Source organism: Peromyscus californicus, unplaced genomic scaffold (assembly GCF_007827085.1).
Source record: "Peromyscus californicus insignis strain IS unplaced genomic scaffold, ASM782708v3 Scaffold_16__1_contigs__length_79575227, whole genome shotgun sequence".
Lineage (NCBI taxonomy): Eukaryota > Metazoa > Chordata > Mammalia > Rodentia > Cricetidae > Peromyscus > Peromyscus californicus.
The window spans coordinates 38,969,612-38,983,191 of record NW_026294458.1 but is presented as its reverse complement, the minus strand read 5'-3'; the positions used below and the strand labels follow the sequence as shown (position 1 = coordinate 38,983,191).

Sequence of the window (13,580 nt, the reverse complement as noted above, 5' to 3'; positions counted from 1 at the left end):
GAGATCCACCTGGTTCTGCCTCCTGAGTGCCGGGGTGACGCCTGGCTTCACTCTCTCCACTCTTAATGAATATTGCTTGAAGTCTTAGGTAAACAATAAAGCAAGAGAAAAAAAATTACAAATCAGAAAGGGGAGAATGAAAAAAAAACTATTCTCATTTGCAAATGACGTGATTCTTTACTTTTTTTTTTTTTTTGGTTTTTCAAGACAGGGTTTCTCTGTGTAGCTTTGGTTCCTGTCCTGGATCTTGCTCTGTAGACCAGGATGGCCTCGAACTCACAGAGATCCGCCTGCCTCTGCCTCCCAAGTGCTGGGATTAAAGGCGTGAGCCACCACCGCCCGGCCTGTGATTCTTTACTTAAAAGATTCTAGGGCCTGGAGAGATGGCTCAATGGTTAAGAGCACTGATTGCTCTTCCAGAGGACCCAGGTTCAATTCCCAGCATCCACATAGCAGTTTATAGCTGTCTATAACTCCAGTTCCAGGGGACCCAACACCCTCACCCAGGCAAACATGAGACAAAATACCAATGCACATGTTAAAAAAAAAAAAGACTTTAAAAACATTGGAAACCCTTAGAAAAGTAGCAGGACATACACACTATTAAAGTCAGTAGGTTTTCTATATATCAATGACAAATCTGCCAAGAAATTAGAGGAAAACCTCATTAATAATACTTTTCCAAGCAAAAACAAAACAAAAACTAGACCTCTACAATTAAAAACTTCAAGACAGTGAAGGGGGAAAAAACTGAAGACACTATTTAACAGCACTATTAACATGGAAACCCTGTTCCTGTTCATAGACTGGCAGAACTAATACTATCAAAATAGCTGTTAACTGAAAGCAGTACACAGATTTGACACACTCACAAGGACATTCTTCACAGAACTAGAAAGACAATCCTAAATCTATGTACAAACACACAGCACCTCATGATAAACCAAGGGATACTAAGCGGGAAGGACAATGCTGCAGGGTCTTAAAACCAGACCTGAAATTCTATTATAGAGCCATAGTAACAAGAACAACAACAAAAACCACGGTTCTGGCACAGGAACAGATCTTGCGACCTCAATGGTGTTTGGGGGAGTTGGGGAGAGTATGGAAACAGGCAGATCCCTGAAATTCATTGGCCAAGCAACCTGGCCCAAATGATGAGCTTCAGGTATGGTGACCGGCCATGAGACTTGGTCTCAAAAAATAAATATGGAGAGCAATAGAGAAAAGACACCTGATGTAGACCACTATACATGCTAACAAATACATTCACCACTTACACAAAATTATAATCACACACAAGTACAATATATAAAGTCCCATGTTTCAGAAAACAAGATATTAAGTAGGCAATTTTAAAGTATTATTTTCATTCAACATAATAATACTAAGTTGTAGATTTCTCTGTTTCATTCCAATCCCAGAAATAACTCTACTACAATTCCCTGACCTTAAGAGGCAGTGCTAAGAAATGACAGCCTTTCTGCCAGGTGTGGTTGCACACACTTTGAATCTCAGTGATTGGGAGGCAAAGTGAGATGGATCTGAGTTCAGAGGCCACCCTGGTATATAGAGTGGGTTCAAGGACAGCCAGGGCTACACAGATAAACCTTTGGAGGTGGGGGGGGAGGGGACACAACATCCCCAAAACAAAACAGCCTTTCCACAATCATCTTAGAAGCCTTGCTTTAAAAGGACTTTCCCATTGAGAAAACAGGCCTACATTTATTTATTTATTTATTTATTTATTTTGGTTTTTCGAGACAGGGTTTCTCTGTGTAGCTTTGCGCCTTTCCTGGAATTCGCTTTGGAGACCAGGCTGGCCTCGAACTCACAGAGATCCACCTGGCTCTGCCTCCCGAGTGCTGGGATTAAAGGCGTGCGCCACCACCGCCCGGCCAGGCCTACATTTTGACATACATCTATTTGTTTGGAAGATACATATGTATTTCCCTTCTAGAGGACGCTTATTAATAAACAGCAAAGGGTATTAGAAAAATCTTACCAGAAAGATCCACGACCGCCTCATGACTAGAAACAGCTCCCTTTTCAATAAAAAGATCTCGAAAATATTCACTATTTGCTGACAGAACAGACTTATGAGCTTTGTACTCTTCTCCTTCAATTAACAACGTAACATCACAGAATTGGTTGGAAAGCCTCTGTTCATTCAGCTGTTTCAAAACTGCCTGGCAATGTTTTGGAGAAGAACGTTTCACCACTCCTTTGGTGTCAACCTGTCAAAATATGTTTGAGATCAAGAGATATATTACATATACACAGTATAAGGAAGTATATTAAAGGGTCTCAGCATTAGAAGTTTGAGACCACTGCTTTAGACAAATACATCCCCTCAGTCTCAGCACTCATAGTCAACAATGTTACAGACTTAGACAAACAAACAACCACAAAATCCTTTCAGATAAAAGTTGGCTAGAAAGCACACTTACAAATACAAGTTCATGTTTCGATACTGGCTTCTTTTTTGAAGACTTGGAGGCTGTGGTTGGAGGTGAAGTGAAGTTGCTCAGGTCATCCTCTGATTCATTACTTTCTTCTCCAGATTCAAGGTCCAATCCCAATTCTTCCAACATTTCTGAAGCATCTGATATTGGACGGGAGCGATCAAGCTTCTCCTGGCATTTGCTACACTGTTTTATGTAATCTTTAACTTGCTTTAGAATACCTTCAGTCCAGAAAACAATAACAACAACAAAATTAACACCAAATTTAAGTGTTCCTACTTGAAAGTTGAAGAATGTTATCATTTTATGTATACACTAATTTATGTTCAGATGCATATATGCAAGCAGACTCACACCCATAAAGAATGTAGAGTGAATTCTTCAGACTGTGAGACATATTGTCTCAAAAATTTAAGTATATGATTGTAATTTGCTTCCACATTGAGACAGACTTTTCTTAATTATTATCAGGTATTCAATTTCCCCTAGCATGAGATGATTATATATCCTTGCCCATTTCTTTGTGCATTACAAGGCATCCATGCAATAAAAGTTATATTTTGCAGAATGATGTTTCTGTCAGCTATGGACCAAATATATGACAATGCTACTGTAATACAGCCCATACCATCTAGATTCATAGAAGTACATTCTACGTTCATAAGACCACAAAATCACCTAATACATTCCTCAGTATCTACACTATACCCCTGATGCTAAATACACGAAACCAGTACTCAACTGCCTTGACCTACACAGACAGTTCATATGGCTGAAGCCACACTGAGAAGTAATTTTTCCAAATTGTTTTTAAAGTTGTCACTATACCTCATGCAGAAATAGCTATATTGGGCTGGAGAGATAGCTCAGCAGTTAATAATGCTCACTGTGCATCCAGAGGACCTGAGTTCAGTTCTCAGCCAGTCAGGCAATTCACAACTGCCTATAACACCAACTTTAGCAGCTCTCTCTTCTGGCCTCTGTGGCATCCACACATGGCATACACGTACACATACTCACACAAATACACACAATTAGATTTTCTTTAAAAAAAAAAAAAAGAAAGAAAGAAAATCTTGACTTTAAGCCTCTCAGACACTAGCATACAGCTCTGTTGGTCTCTAAGTCTATGCCTTTGTAAGTGTTTTTGAGTAGTTATACTAAACCTCAACCCATTTATTTGTGTGTGTGCTAGTTTGTTTACCGCTGCTTTATAATTGAACATCAAAGATCGAGTCATTCCTAATTTGAATTTATTTGGTCAGTTCTTGAAGCTGGGAATTCAAGACTGAAGGCCAACATCTGATGAAGACTGCCCTGATACTTCATAACAGCAGAAGACGTGTGGCAATAAGCAGCTAGAGAGGCTAACTCCTCTGTCATTCCAAACCTACTCTCCATAATGAACCCTACTCTTGTTATGATGGCAGAAATTACTTAAGGATATTGCTATTAACAATACCGCATAGAGGGGGCTGGAGAGATGGCTCAGAGGTTAAGAGCACTGGCCCTTCTTCCAGAGGACCTGGGTTCAATTCCCAGCACCCACATGGTGGCTCATAACCATCTATAATGAGATAATATAACACATGAATTTTAGGTTGATAGATTCAAACCATAGCAATTTAGTCTGTGAGCCAAGAGATATGGTAAATTCCTAGGTTCAGTAGATCACTGCAGACGTGAGAGTTTTTAATATATCAATTATGTATCTGTAAAATGAAAACCTATGGGGGCTGGAGAGATGGCTCAGAGGTTAAAAGCACTCTGGCTACTCTTTCAGAGGACCCAGGTTCAAGTACCAGCACCCACATGGTAGCTCACAACTGTCTATATCCAGGGGATCCAGCACCCTCACAAAGACATACATGTAGGAAAACAACAATTCACACAAAATAAAGTAAATAAATAAATAAAAAGAAAACCTATTTCAGAATTTATTAGAACAGTGACAACATTAACTTCTTCTTATAAAATGTATTTATTTTACTATGTATGTGCTTGACCATGCCACAGCACATGTGTGAAAGTCAGAGGACAGCTTTCAGGACTTAGTTCTCCTCTTTCCTGCGGGTTCCAGGGACTGAACTCATGCTGTCAGGTTGGCAGCAAGTGCCTTTACCTGACGAGCCGTCTGCCCAGCCTTATGCAGTGACTACGTAAAAAATTATCTTTAGAGACCACTCCTTTAAGAAAAAAAAGATTTATTTATATTTTATGTGTATGAGTGGTTGGTTGTGAGGGGCTCTAGCAAATAAAGATTACATCCCTAAAACTAGCCACCAAGGTCTGTTCCCTTATTTGGACACTTTCTTATGCTAGACTCACTTTTAAGGCTGATCACCAAGGTCCAACAATCAAAGTAATAAAGTTGAGCAATCAAAAGCCCCCTTTAGGCTACCCCAATTAACATGCTCAATCAAAACATACCACTGAATCCTGACCCATTCTCACACAAACCTCCCCCTTTTTCCTCTTAAAAACTCCCACCTGCAAGGTCATTGGCTGCTGTTTTCTGAGTCTAAAATCAGCCACTTTACTTTTCTTCCCTGCTTAATAAAAAAATCTGTGAAAATGGGTGTTTGGGGGTGGTTTGTGCTTAATCCGGGGTCTGGGAGGCAGCACCCCATTGTGTGTGGGTCCCTTCAGGTTGCATGTATGTATGTACATCACATGTGTGCCTGGTGCCCATGGAAGGCATAACAAGAGTGTTGAATCTCATGAACTGGAGTCACAGATGACTGTAAGCTAACATACAGGTGCTGGGAACTAAATCCTAGTCTTCTACAAGATCAGCAAGTGTTTGTAACTTCTGTGCCATCTCTCCAGGCCCTCAGTAAATACTTTTAAGTATAAGATATAACAGGTTTGTGAAGGTTGAAAATATAATGAATTTGGGGCTGGAGAGATGGCTCAGGTGTTAAGAGCTCTTATTACTGCTGTAGAATAGTCAACAGAGAAATGCATAATTAGTGTTTTGGGAGAGACACTGGAAGAGGGGAAGTGAGCTTTTAGCAACCTGTCGCTCTCTTTGCTAACAAATTCTAGACTCCACTTTTCATCTGAAAATGAAAACCAGATAAACTGATAGCGTGCCTTTTGTTTGTCTGAGACATCTTGGCTAGCTCAGGTTAGCCTCAGACTCACTATGTAATGGAAGCTGGTCTTTAACCGTGATCCACTTCCCTCTCAAGCCACAGGATTACAGGCATTCACCATCATCCTAGTCAGGAATCCCCACCTTATTTAAAGAGTTCCACTCTAATTGGTGAGTATATAGATATATTACTCTCCAAATCGACTCCAGCCCAGAATTGTATTAAAATGTACATTGCTATAGCCAGGCGTGGGGGAATATATGACTATATTCATTGTGTATACATGTACACAAAATCCTTATAAAGAAAAATTAGCCGGGTGGTGGTGGTGGCGCACGCCTTTAATCCCAGCACTCAGGAGGCAGAGCCAGGTGGATCTCCGTGAGTTTGAGGCCAGCCTGGGCTACAGAGAGTTCCAGGAAAGGCGCAAAGCTACACAGAGAAACACTGTCTCGAAAAACAAGCAAACAAACAAAAAAACAAGAAAAATTAATTTAAAAAGGGACGGGGTGGGGGGGGGGGGGGCGTTTGAAAGGATGGCTCAGTAGTTAAGAGCACTTACTGTTCTTGCAGAGGACCCAGGATTGGTTCCCAGCACCCATATGGTGTCACACAACCATGTGTTACAGAATCCAATGCCCTCTTCTGACCTCTGTATCAAGCATGCACATATACACATGCAGATAAAACACTCATACACATAAATAGATCATAAAACACACACACACACACACACACAAAGGTATTAGCTGACTGAGTTCAAGTAGCACTAGAGAAACTTCATCCAAAGCATCGAATAAGGATGAAAGTGGTAAGAAAAACTACGTCCCTATCTACAACAAGACCCGGGAGTATTTTACAACTCCATCCTTAGACCCAGCTCCTAAGAGAGGAGGACAAGGAGATGGAAGAGTAGCTCCACCAAGGGGAATTGAGAAGCCGGATGCAAAACCAGGTGAAATCTACTCAGATTTGCCTACCTAGTATTTTCTTTAGTTAGTTCACTGTAAGATCTCTCTCAAAAATTTCTTTTAAGCCGGGTGGTGGTGCACACCTTTGATCCCAGCATTTGGGAGGCAGAGGCAGGCGGATCTCTGTGAGTTAGAGGCCATCATGGTCTACAGAGTGAGTTCCAGGACAGGCTCCAAAGCTACACAGAGAAACCCTGTTTCAAACCGCCCCCCCCCCAAAAAAAACCAAAATAAAACATCTGAATTAGAAAACAGCCGGGCAAAGAAAGTCCATTGTCTCAAACAATCAAACAAACAAAACTATTCCTAAGCACTTCCGTCAAGCATGGAGTGGATACTCATCTAACAAACAGCAAGAAACAGTTTCTTGCTCTAGAACAGGGTTTTTGTTTGTTTTTGAGACAGGGTCTCATTATGTAGTTCTGGCTATCCTGGAACTCACAGAGAACTGCCTTTGCCTCCCAAGTGCTGGGATTAAAAGTGTGCACCACTATGCCTGGTCAGGGTTTCTGAACCCTAGTAATACAAATGTTTGAATTTATGATGGGATTATAATCCCAATAATCTCATTGTGAATTGAAAATAACCTTAAGTGTAATACATGTTTAATTCACCTAATCTATCAAACACCATAGTTGTGTAGTGCATTGTAAAGTATTGGATGCTTATTAGTTTTCAACTGCTGACTGGGAATTTTGAATCAAGCTGCATGTATGCATAGAAAGGTTATATTAACATATTCCTAACCTATGGGGGAAAAAAAACAAAATTCATACAGCAGAGGCAAGTAGTACATGAAATTAGTAAAGTAAGACATTGATAGCCTTCTTTTATTTAGACAAGGTCTTATTGGGTAGCTCTGGCTAGTCTCAAACTCAGAATATAGACCAGGCTGCCTCTGCCTCTCAAGTGGTGGGATCCATTACCTTTAGAATTCCCTTTAATATGTTGTAACACATAATACACCTTAAATATTTGTTCAATAATGTCTGTCCAAACCAATCTGTACAAAATGCAGCTATGACTAGTTTTACTCTTCACAACTCTATCCCTTTGGAAACTTAATTCCAAGGATTTCTTGGGGAATGGAGTTGAGACAAGTTCTCCCTATGTAGTCCTGGCACTAAGTATGTAGGTCAGATTGGCCTCAACTTTGCAGTGATCCTCGGGACTCTGCTTCTGTAACAATGGAATTGCTGGGATCATAGGCATGGCTTAATTCAGATTTTTTTAAAAAAATTTCAAGAGCGCCTGTGTAGCCTGGGCAGGCGTCTCCATGACGGGTAAGGTGACCTGCTGACGTCCCATGCAACCTAAGTCAGAAGCTCATTTTTTAGTAAAAGGGGGACCTGTAGGGTCCTGCCCCCCCTCCCCCAACCCCCCCACGCCCGTTTTGGGTAACTGTTGTCTTGCTTGCTGACCTTGACCTTGATATCCTCCCTATGCTAATTCCTTGCCGGGTTCCACCCTCCTGAATGCTTAAGGGAAGTTCCTTGTCTGTGTCTCCTGCATAATGAGCGTTAACAGCTTAGATGCAAGATTGTAAAATATCAGTAGCGAACTTCTGCCCTCAGGGGTTCTCCCATTGTGCTGTAAACCTGTATTTAAGACCTCTTCCCTCCTTCAATAAACAGCATTCGGCATTAAATAAATAAATAAATAAATAGCAGCAAACAAACAAACAAACAAAAATTTCATTCATTTATTTCATTGTTGTTTGTTTTTAGAGACATGGTTTCTCTGTGTAGCCCTGGCTGTCCTGGAGCTGGCTCTGTAGACAAGGATAGTATCATACTCAGTGCCTGCTTCTGCCTTCCAAGTGCTGGGATTAAAGGCATGCCCCACCATATCCCGCTTAATTCCAATATTTTTTAAAATATAAAACAAAGGCTGGAGAGATGACTAACAGTTCAGAGCACTTGTTCTTGCAGAAGACAATGTTTGATTCCCAGCACCCACATGGTAGCTCAAAACCATCCATAACTCCAGTTCCAAGAGATCCACTAATACCTTTTTACCTCTGTGGGCACCAGTGGGCACACATACATACAAGCAAAACACCCGTACACATAAAATACATAATCTAAAAAAAATGAAATGTAAAGAAAAACTGTATGAGATTAAGATAAATCTGGACTGTTATCCACAAAGGAATTCTCTAAGGAACAAACAGACTACCAAGAGTTTTTAAAATAGGTATGATGACAAAGTTAATAAACCTACCAAAAATTAGAATCTAGAACAAATGAGTTAACTCAACAAATAAAGGTCCTTGTTGTTTATCCAGACCACCACAGTAGAAAAGTATAATCTGCCTGTGGCCTGCATGTATGCACACATACACACACATTTAAAAATCGTGCACATACATATATACAGGGAAAATATTCACATACCTAATTATTTTAAAATTAAAAAGAAAAACAAGCTTTTCTGCTCTCCTGTGCTTCCCAGGGGAATCAAGAAATGTTAGGGTTATTATTTTCTGGCTCCCAAATAATCACTTAAGTCAGGTCAGGTAGCACAGGTTTTTAATCCATCCAGGCTACTAAGACATTCAGATACTTACATTCAATGCCAGCCTAAGAAACGAAGTGAGATCTTTCCTCAGATAGATAATCAGTCAATGAATCACAGTAACCTTATATTTTTCTCGACATATATAGTATCTCACAGTTCCCGGGGCCGTTTTGACAAAATCAAAAGAATATAAGACAGGCTGGGTGTGCTGGCACATTACTTTAATCTCAGCACTCAACAGGCAGAGGCAGGCAGATCTCTGCGAAGTTCAAGGCCAGCCTGGTCTGCAGAGTGAGTTCCAGGATAGCCAGGACTGTCATACTGAGAAACCCTGTTTTGAAACAAACACACACACACACACACACACACACACACACACACACACACACACACACACACACTATTAGGGAACAGGATCTGATATCACCGTGATTGGTGAGCCAGGGCTGTAATCTCAACACTTGAGAGACTGTCGTACTCAAAACAAGAAAAAACAAAACAAACAAACAAAAAACATGCCCAAAGGGGCATAATTCTGACTAATAAAATCTCTTATGATGATGTGTCCATCTTGTCCCTTCTCCCAAGAAAAAGAAGTCTCTTGACAGTCTTTAAGGCTACCTAATGCTCTAAAAAAGGGACTCAAGACGACTGCTCACAATTATTCCTAATAACTACGCTATTCCATTCTTATGTCGCAGTTGCAGAATCAGAGAAACGCGGGCAAGGGGATCCAGAGATTCCCAAGCGCACTGGCCAAACCCGAGCGGCACTCACTGCAGACCGCAGCCCCTGCAGGGTTCAGGACAGCCATCTAGTGCTGAGAGGAGAGGGTCTGAGCCTCGGCCTCCCGCCCGCCCGCCCGCCCACTCCTCCCTAGGGGCCTGAGGAGGCGGGCTCAGAGGCCTGGCCACACCCTCCCTCGGCTGGCCCTGCCCCCGGGGAAGCCCCCGAAGCCCCACCCCGGGCGAGGGTCCGCCCCCAGCCTCCCGGGCCTCCTTCCTGTGGGGAAGTGCGGCTGCTTTCGCGTCCCCTACCCGCTCGGCTCGGTCCCGCGGCCGCTGCGCAGCCGAACGCCGGCTGGCCAGGGGACAGCCGCCCGAGACCCCGGGCTCGCGAGTGCGCACGCAGGCCATGTCGCGGGCCGTAGCCCCGCAAGCCTGCCGCCGAGCCGCCCCCTCGCCCGGGCCAGCACTCACCTCGCCACCAGTACGTCTTGGACAGGTCATGCCAGGTCTGATGTCGGGTGTGGTGAGTGCCTCCAGGGCCCAGGTGTGCCGCCTCTATGAGGCCCTGGCGACGCTCCGGCTGCAGCACTACCTCCAGCTCGGCAAACGTCTTGCGGTGCCGCTGCCGCCGCTGGTAGTACAGAGTCCCGCCGCGCACGACGTAGCAGGCGGCAGCCTTGCGGATTTTACGCTTGACATTGCCCTCGGTGCCCGGTGCATAAGGCTCACGTTCGTTCGTCAAATAGCGCAGGATGGCCCGATAGCTTTCCTCGCTTGACATCGCGGATGGCAGCGCCCTTAGGGCGCCTGTCAGCGGTAGGGAAAGGCAGACAGCGCTCTGCCTCCGTGTAGCTGCAACAGCAGTGGCAACACTTTGAGGAGGAACGCCTACGCCTTTGGTGGGCGCTCTTCGAGGGCGCCCGCAGCGCCAAGGAAGAACCGACGGCTTGGTAACCAGGGGGAACTGCACTTCTGCAGCGCGCGGGATCCGCTGGCGACTGACAAAATGGCTGCTGCACCACCGGAAGTGACGCGCGTACGGGGCGTGGCCTCTGGCCTGATTGGAGCGCTCTCAATTTCTGGCTCTGAGGGAGCGGGCGGAGTGACGTCAATACTGCGGGAGGACATTTTGGAAGAGGGTACGCTCTTTCTGGCAGATACAAGGGTCTTCAGCGGACATCTTAAGTCCTGGCAGTTTTTTTTCCTTCCTTTTCCCACGCTCTCTGGAAAGCCACGTGTTTGAGCCGTTCGGTGTTTGTTGCCCTGAGACCCTCCCCCCCAAAGGGTAAAGGAGACCGTTTTTTCTGTCTACGTTGAGACTCGATATACTAAATTCCGCCGATTTGAAAGAGTCGTTTGCCACTGTGGGCTCTGGGCCAAAGATAGTCGCAGTAGTATTATCAAGCATTAAGTGTCTCAATGTTAGGAATTATCCTCTTAGAACTATTTCCAAACTACTCAAGGTAAGATTTTTCTAGAATCACCATGGTGATGACTACGCAGGCCCAGATTATTTAAATAATTAAATTAACATGGAGAGGCGATCCCTCCTTCCTGGTGTCAATCTGATGTGCCCTTGGAATGCCGGGACACTGGTGTGCTTTGCTGAACTGGAAGGTTCCAGGCTTCCCAGCCTATGGCTTTGGCTGAAAGTGCTATTAATTTTTTTCAGCCTGGAGGATACGGATCTATGAGGGTTTTAGAACTTTAAGGGATCTCAGGTGAGGAAGCCAGCAGAGGGCTGTGGGCTCAAAGGGGGCAGGGATTTGGGTTTCTCCTACTATAATGGAAATGAAGAGAGCATCCTTCTATGGTGATGCAGATATCCAAACCCATCTAAGGAATTTCGTCCGTACTGGGTGTGGCCTCACGACTCCAATACTAATTTAAAAATGTTACCAAGATTTTTGAATAAAATCTTGAGAATACAGGGAAAATGAGGTGGTAAATCCAACGAAGATCCAATTAATTTACTTTAAATCTTTTAAGCATTTGGAGGCAACAGAAAATATTACTAGTATTTTTGTCTTAGTGATCCAACAATTTTCTTCCTAAGAGAAGTCAAACCTTAACCTTCTGTTTATTTCTAGATCTTTGTGGACCATCTGGGCTATAAGTCAACTGTTCTTCAAAGCAATTTTCCAATTCAATTATGTCCTTGCAAAGATCTGCATTCTGTGTTAAGACTATTTTTTACACAAATTAATGGCTATTTGGGGGAAAGATCTTGTTACTAGGCTGGTCTCAAATCCTTAACAATCCTTTTTTTTTATTTATTTATTTTTTTATTTTACGAGACAGGGTTTCTGTGTAGTTTGGTTGCCTGCCTGGATCTCTCTGTTGACTAGGCTGGCCTTGAACTCAGAGATCTCCCTGGCTCTGCCTCCAAGTGCTCAGATTAAAGGTGTATGCCACCACTGCAGGGCTAATCCTCACATTCTTGCATGCTGAAATTAAGGGCAGTTGACTACACCTTCACTTTTGTATACACCTATTAGCAGGCTAACAAACTGGGGGCTCAGTTGGAAAGTTGTCAGTTGAGAGGGTCTCCTGTACTCCAAGCTTGACTCAAATTCATTACGTAGCCACGGTGACCTTGAACTTCTGAGAAAATTTAAAATTTGACACGGCTTTATTCAGTTCAAGAAACAAGTACATTATACCACATTTAAGTAATACTGAGCTCGGCATTGGTGGCACATGCCTTTAATGCTAACACTTGGGAGGCAGAGGCAGGGGCATCTCAAAAGTTTGGAGCCAGCCTGGCCTACAAATCAAAGTTTCAGGGTGCCAGAACTACAGAGAAACTGTTTGCAAAAACAAAACAAACCCCCCCAAAAAAAGGCTAAACATGGTTGCACATGCAACTGTACTGCACTCAAGAAAATTACTTAGCTGAAGGCCAGAGTAGGCAATTTATCCCTTACCTTTCTGCCTCCCACCCCCAAAAAACTGAGTGCAGTGGCACTTGACTTGAAACAAGTAAATTTCTGGGAATTTCAGGACAGCCAACGTGACAGATGTCTCAACAACAAAACAGCAGGATGTATTAGTGCACTCACTATATATAATCCATACACTAAAGCTATAAGACAGTCTTGAGGTTCCAACAGTCTTCAGTCTAAAAACTACACAAGGCAGCAGTGACTTTCACTGAAGCTCATTGTGGAAGTACAGACTGATAGTTTAACTTCTAACAGCCAAGGATAGCTGAGGTACTAATCAATAGAAGGCCAAACCCTATATAATGATTCTACCCAATGATTCTAATCACTAAGAAAAGGTATTGAAGTTTACCAGTTTAAACAAATACTGCAACATCCTAGGATTGAAAGCTTTCTAATGTTAAAGTAATATGCTTTTAATGCTTACCATATACAAGAAAACCCTACATTTTTTAGGGGTAGTGAGGAGGTAAAGAGGTTTCATGGAGGCTGGGCTTGAACTGTTTTCTTGTCTCCCAAGCGCTGGGATCATAGTTGTGCTCCAAACACAGCTCACATTTTGTTTCCCATCTCTTCAACTAAGGTTGTATTAGGAGGCATTATTGCTGAGAAAGAAACTTGTAAGTTTTCCAGACAGGGTCTCACTATGTAGTTCTGGCTGTCCTGGAACTCAGAGGTCCACCCTCCTCTGCCTCCTGAGTGCTCAGATGAAGATTAAAAGTGTGACAGGTACCATAGCCAGTAAGAAATAAAGCACTTTTAGTTGGAGACTGACTGTAAGAACTCGGGCAAGCTAAATAAACAGTCTTGTGGCTAAGCCACCCCGCCCCAAATACAACTGCATGTTTTATTA

The 13,580-nt window shown here is 43.1% G+C and overlaps 1 protein-coding gene across 1 annotated transcript in view; it reads right to left on the bottom strand.

Annotated features, from left to right (window-relative positions):
• Positions 1–13,479, bottom strand: part of Zbtb11 (zinc finger and BTB domain containing 11) — a 36,860-nt gene extending 23,381 nt beyond the window's left edge. Inside the window, exons 1-3 of the mRNA XM_052740879.1 lie at positions 10,254–13,479; positions 2,451–2,686; positions 2,006–2,237 (exon numbers count right to left, since the gene is read on the bottom strand). Coding sequence (XP_052596839.1) covers positions 2,006–2,237; positions 2,451–2,686; positions 10,254–10,563 — 778 coding nt within the window. The 5' untranslated portion in view covers positions 10,564–13,479. The remainder of the gene's footprint in view (positions 1–2,005; positions 2,238–2,450; positions 2,687–10,253) is intronic.
• Between the last annotated feature and the right edge of the window lie 101 nt (positions 13,480–13,580).